Genomic DNA, 4,751 nt, shown 5'->3' with positions numbered 1-4,751 from the left:
TGTATGCCAGGCGCGTCGCAGCGTAACAGTGTTTCGTGAGATATCGCGAAGCCTGTTACGCGAGACGTGGTCTGGCGTACATCTACCTTGTTTAACAGGGCTTAAGATAGGAACACCGGCCTTCATGAAACAAAAGCCGCCTGAACTAACTTCGAAAAAGCAAGTGGCACCAAAACTATTCAATTTTGGTTCTTCATCAACTAGGACCCTTCGGAAGCGCCGATCAGTAAGTGGTATTTTGTAGTGGCTCTCTGCTGTTGAAATGTTCTGTTATACACATAGATCAGATTATGATTGATTCTTTTTAGGGGTTCCTTGTTCTTAAACTTTATTTAATTGCAGCCGACTCCCACCCCTACTAAAGCTGCTTCTTCACACTCTGGTGATTCTGATGATTTTAACAGTAGAGATAATGAAGTGGGTAGCAAACACAAAGATGGTGAAGGCTCAAAGGATTCTGACGCTGATGACAGTCAGCCCCTTTATACAGAGGAGCAAAATCCAGAAAACTCTCCGCGATCAGAGGATCAACCTAAACGCAAATAGAAGAGAAGAAGGCGCTCCAAGGTTTGTGAAATTTAAGGGGGTCAGTTGGCAAAAAAGAGGTTTTGAGCACTTTTCCAGAAATAAATTCTTTTGAGACCCTTGATAGCTGAACCATATCTTTGCCACTATAGTTTGCCTGTATGTCATTTGACATAAATTAACATTCGATTAGTCAGACTGGCTAATCCTTATGGTAGAAAAGGCATGTGATAACTGATATTTGAGTTCTTTAGTGAAAAGGATTGTGCGCATAATTTCTCCAAAAAATTGACTTACAAATCTGAGAATAGCTTTTTAGAATCAGTATCACGAGGGCTACAAATCGACACAGGGATTTGCTTGTATCTGGTAAAATAGAGAGAAGTCAAATTATTTATTTTTGAAAATCAAAATCTAGAAAGTGTGAAAGTTTTCAAATTGGACCTTTCTCTATTTATTCTTGCCACCTAACCAGTGAAACTATTGCGAGCTCAGTGAGTTGTTCGATGCCTCCTAACGACAAAGTTCGATCTTCAACGGCACGGTTACACAAAGTTCGATCTCCAGCGGCACGGTTACACAAAGTTCGATCTGCAGCGGCAGGGTTACACAAAGTTCGATCTGCAGCGGACGGTTACACAAAGTCCGATGTGCAGCGGCACGGTTACACAAAGTTCGAACTCGCATTTTGGGGTGAATTGAGTTCACAGTTAAAGTCTTACGAAGCAAAATGCCAAATGCTTCGTACCTACGAAGGATTTGCTCCCTACGAAGCTTCCAAATCCTTCGTATTACAAAGGATTTGGCATTTTTCTTCGTAAGACTTTAACAGTGTTATCTATGCTACTTTGTAGATTAAAACATGCTCTTTCTTTTTGGTCTTGGGGAAGAAATTGGTATCTTAAACAGAAATCCTTGTTTTCCTCTAAAAACCAAACGTCCGATCTCCCAGCCGCGCCTTCATTCCCGGGGAACAAAGTCCGATCTCCAAGTCGCGTCTTCATTCCCGGGGAACAAAGTTTGATCTCGCGCGCGCTGGCGGGAGAGGAGGGGGTAGCGAGGCCGACTGACTGCCGAGCCGTCCCGCCCGAGCCGAACTTGTCGAGCAAGGCCAACGACGACGACGACGACCATTGAGTGGAGCTGTGCGGTGCGCCTGTATGGGCGTTTAGTTTCAACCTTTACTTCGCATGGGGTAATTATTTATTATTTCGAATAGCTTTCAGTTTTATCAGTACACTGTGGTTGTCATATTTTCCTCCTAATCGTTCAATGAGGGAGTCCTTAATATACGTGAACACAATGTCTTTGTTGTTTTATAACCTCCCAGTGTCATTAGTCTCGTATTTTTTAACTTATTCACAGCTCTTGGTTCGTAAATGTGTATTAAGTCTTAGTGACAAGTGCTACGTGTTACACTGGTGAAATATTTTGTTACAGTTCACGCTCAACATGAATAATAGAGCTAGTCAAGGGAAGAGGCTGCTCAATGCGTTGGCAACACAGAAGCAAAGCAAAGGTACTTACTTTGTAAATTTGTGACAATATGTTGATACATATTACTACTTTGGCATTATTTTTTAATTTCATCATTGCAGATAATGAATCTGAGAAACCTGAACAGGCTAGTCATAAAAGGGGTCAACCAGCAGCAGCATCTAGACAACCACCAAAAGCGTCAGTTAGACAGCCAGCAGATCGACAGCCACAAATAGCATCCGCAGTCAAGCCAGCAGCAGCATATCGACAGCCACCAGCAGAATCTGCAGTCAAGCCAGCCGCAGCAACAGAAAGACAGCAAGAAGATGGTAAGTGGTGAAGCAACTCATATAATCTTTCTTACTTTACGGATGTCAAAAGTTACAAAGATGTTTATTCTTTTCCCTTTATTGTTTTACAGTTAGTGATACTATATCTGAGTTTTCACCATCAGAGTCAGGCATCTTAGCACCCGAGTTTAAAGAGAAATTGATCAGGACTAAAAGCTGGATTGATGATCATAGAAACCTCACGAGTAAGTAGTAATGTCAGTGGTTGTTTTAGTAACATTTACTTTATCACACTATTCTTTTGTAAATTTTTGATTTTTAGATGCAATGGCTTCAGAGTTTGACTTCATTGACAATCTTCAAGCATTAACCCCGGTACTTCCTTTTGGGACAAATCAAGAGTTGACCCCCACTGAGATAAGTAAGTTTAAGTAAACTAAAGATTCAGTTATTTGAGAATTCTCTTTTGTAACTCTGTCACCGCAGTGCACTCTATTTTATCTATATTTTTCAATCTTTGCATGTCTTTGAACTTATTTTTCTTTTACAGTAGATAATATCACTGACTTTGAAGGCAATGATCTTATTCAGCTGCAACCAGTCACTAACACTTCTGTATTTATGGGAAATTACCTGAATGAGTACAGTAAGTACTCAACCATTATTTAGTTTCTACATTCCTGAACATTTTCACTTAAATTTAACACTTTTGTTTTATTTACAGCACCAGTCAGTGACGTAGCAGCAAATATTCTTCCAAGTAAGTCCATTACTTTTCTTTCACAGTTAAGATTTTTGGAAGTGCAGATACCATTTTTCTTTAGCTCCTCCAGCAATTGACTATTTCATTTTTCTAAATCCTTAAAACGGCGGTGGCCATATTTGGGTACCTTTAGACATTCAATGATCAATCAATCAATCAATAATAATAATCATGATAAAGTTCTCTTTTAGTTATTTTTCATGTGTATTTTAAAAGTAACCTTTCACTAGTTAAATTTTGAATAATTTAAACAATTTTTTTCATAAGCATTTCTCTTTATGTTTTATATACAGTAGTTATTAAGTACACCAGGAAACATACTTGTTGTACTGGAGTTGTTAAATAAAAGTTAACTGCCTTCCTTGAAGCTTACTAAATTTTGTTCCTAAACTAATATTTAATTTTTATATTCTAGGTCCTAATTGCAAGAAGAGGCTTTTTGATTGTGCCGAGAGTACTGATATTAATCTGGGAACTGCTCCTCTTGAAACTGGAACTCAATCCTTTGCTATTCCAACATCAATGCTGCCACTGAATGCAGAAGTAGTACCTCAAGCAAATACTTTGGACAAAAATGAGAATATAATTATTTCCAGTACTGAAGCTCCTCAACAGGCAGAAGAGGTTATTGCATTTAATGGGGGGACCTCAAATGGTGACGAAGTAGACCTTGAAGCTGAATCTACTGTGCAAGATAGTGGGGAACAATTAGGCACTTCAAATAATTCTGTTGGCAAAAAACGGAAAAGGCAGGCTGCCCCTAATGTAAATAGTCCAACCAAAAAAAGGCAACGCAACCCATCACAAGCCATAGCGGCTAAAATCAAGGAAGCGTACAACACTGGAAAACCTCACATTACTAAAAGGGGGAAAGAGCGTGAGGCTAGAAGCCTCAAACCTGGATGCACTGCAAAGTGCCGCCAGGAGTGCCAAGCTCGCATCACCAGAGAACAACGGCAAAGAGTATTTAATTCTTATTATAGTTCTGGAAACAAACCATCTCAGTGGCTTATGATATCCAAGATGGTCAGGAAAAAACCTGTACAGCGAAGAACCGTTGTTGCTCTAAGCCCACATAGGAAAATGTCTCATTTATACTGTTTGCCAGATGAGGCAGACAATTTGATTCCAGTGTGTCAGACAATGTTTCTCCATACGCTTGATATAAGTGTGACAGTAGTCCAGAGTGCTATGAATAAGAATAGTCCTGATAAAAGGGGTAAGCATGTATTAAGAAGAGTTAGGATTGCTCCCGCTTTAATTCAAGGGGTTAAAGATCACATTAAGTCTTTCCCTAAAACTGAAAGCCACTACTGCCGTGAGGGCACCAAACGCCAGCATCTCCAAGAAAATCTGAGCATTTCTAAAATGTACCGTATGTACGTACATAACACAAAGAGGTCAAGATACTCCACACACTGCTACCCTCCGCCAGTATCAAGACATCTTCATTACCTCCTTCAACCTTGGTTTCTACAAACCCAAGAAAGATCAATGCTCTCTCTGTGCCAGATGGAATGCCCTGCGAGAAGAGGAAAGGGTGAATAATATTGACTTAGCAAGAGAGTATAACGAGCATGTACAAGCCAAAATACTTGTTAGAGAAATTAGGAAAGATATCAAAACTTTAAGCCGGAGTGAAGAGAATAAAGAGAAGATGATCAAAGTAATCTGTTTTGATCTTCAAAAAGTTT

The 4,751-nt window shown here is 39.6% G+C and overlaps 2 protein-coding genes across 3 annotated transcripts in view; both read left to right on the top strand.

Moving 5' to 3' along the window:
* Positions 1–546, top strand: part of LOC113213617 (uncharacterized) — an 18,524-nt gene extending 17,978 nt beyond the window's left edge. Inside the window, exon 7 of the mRNA XM_052273932.1 lies at positions 343–546. Coding sequence (XP_052129892.1) covers positions 343–546 — 204 coding nt within the window. The remainder of the gene's footprint in view (positions 1–342) is intronic.
* Positions 96–4,745, top strand: LOC113213616 (uncharacterized). 2 transcript variants are annotated; one of them, XM_052273937.1, is made up of 9 exons: positions 96–226; positions 343–567; positions 1,966–2,044; positions 2,124–2,333; positions 2,426–2,539; positions 2,617–2,715; positions 2,845–2,940; positions 3,019–3,054; positions 3,473–4,745. In XM_052273937.1, the coding sequence occupies exons 3-9, from the start codon at positions 1,978–1,980 to the stop codon at positions 4,603–4,605; spliced, it is 1,755 nt and encodes a 584-aa protein (XP_052129897.1). In that variant the 5' UTR covers positions 96–226; positions 343–567; positions 1,966–1,977; the 3' UTR covers positions 4,606–4,745. The 2 variants fall into 2 exon arrangements, with proteins under 2 accessions (XP_052129897.1, XP_026288519.2); XM_026432734.2 differs by lacking the exons at positions 96–226; positions 343–567 and adding an exon at positions 1,365–1,720.
* The last annotated feature ends 6 nt before the right edge of the window (positions 4,746–4,751 follow it).

This window comes from Frankliniella occidentalis, unplaced genomic scaffold, assembly GCF_000697945.3.
Source record: "Frankliniella occidentalis isolate FOCC.00 unplaced genomic scaffold, Focc_3.1 Scaffold315, whole genome shotgun sequence".
In the NCBI taxonomy this organism is placed as follows: domain Eukaryota; kingdom Metazoa; phylum Arthropoda; class Insecta; order Thysanoptera; family Thripidae; genus Frankliniella; species Frankliniella occidentalis.
This window is presented reverse-complemented; position numbering and strand designations above follow the sequence as displayed.

Coding starts and splice junctions, on each gene's coding strand:
- LOC113213616 (XM_052273937.1), top strand. CDS start 1,978: ATGAATAATAGAGCTAGTCAAGGGAAGAGGCTGCTCAATGCGTTGGCA. Junction 2,941..3,018: donor AAATTACCTGAATGAGTACA/GTAAGTACTCAA, acceptor TTTTATTTACAG/CACCAGTCAGTGACGTAGCA. Junction 3,055..3,472: donor AGCAGCAAATATTCTTCCAA/GTAAGTCCATTA, acceptor TTTATATTCTAG/GTCCTAATTGCAAGAAGAGG.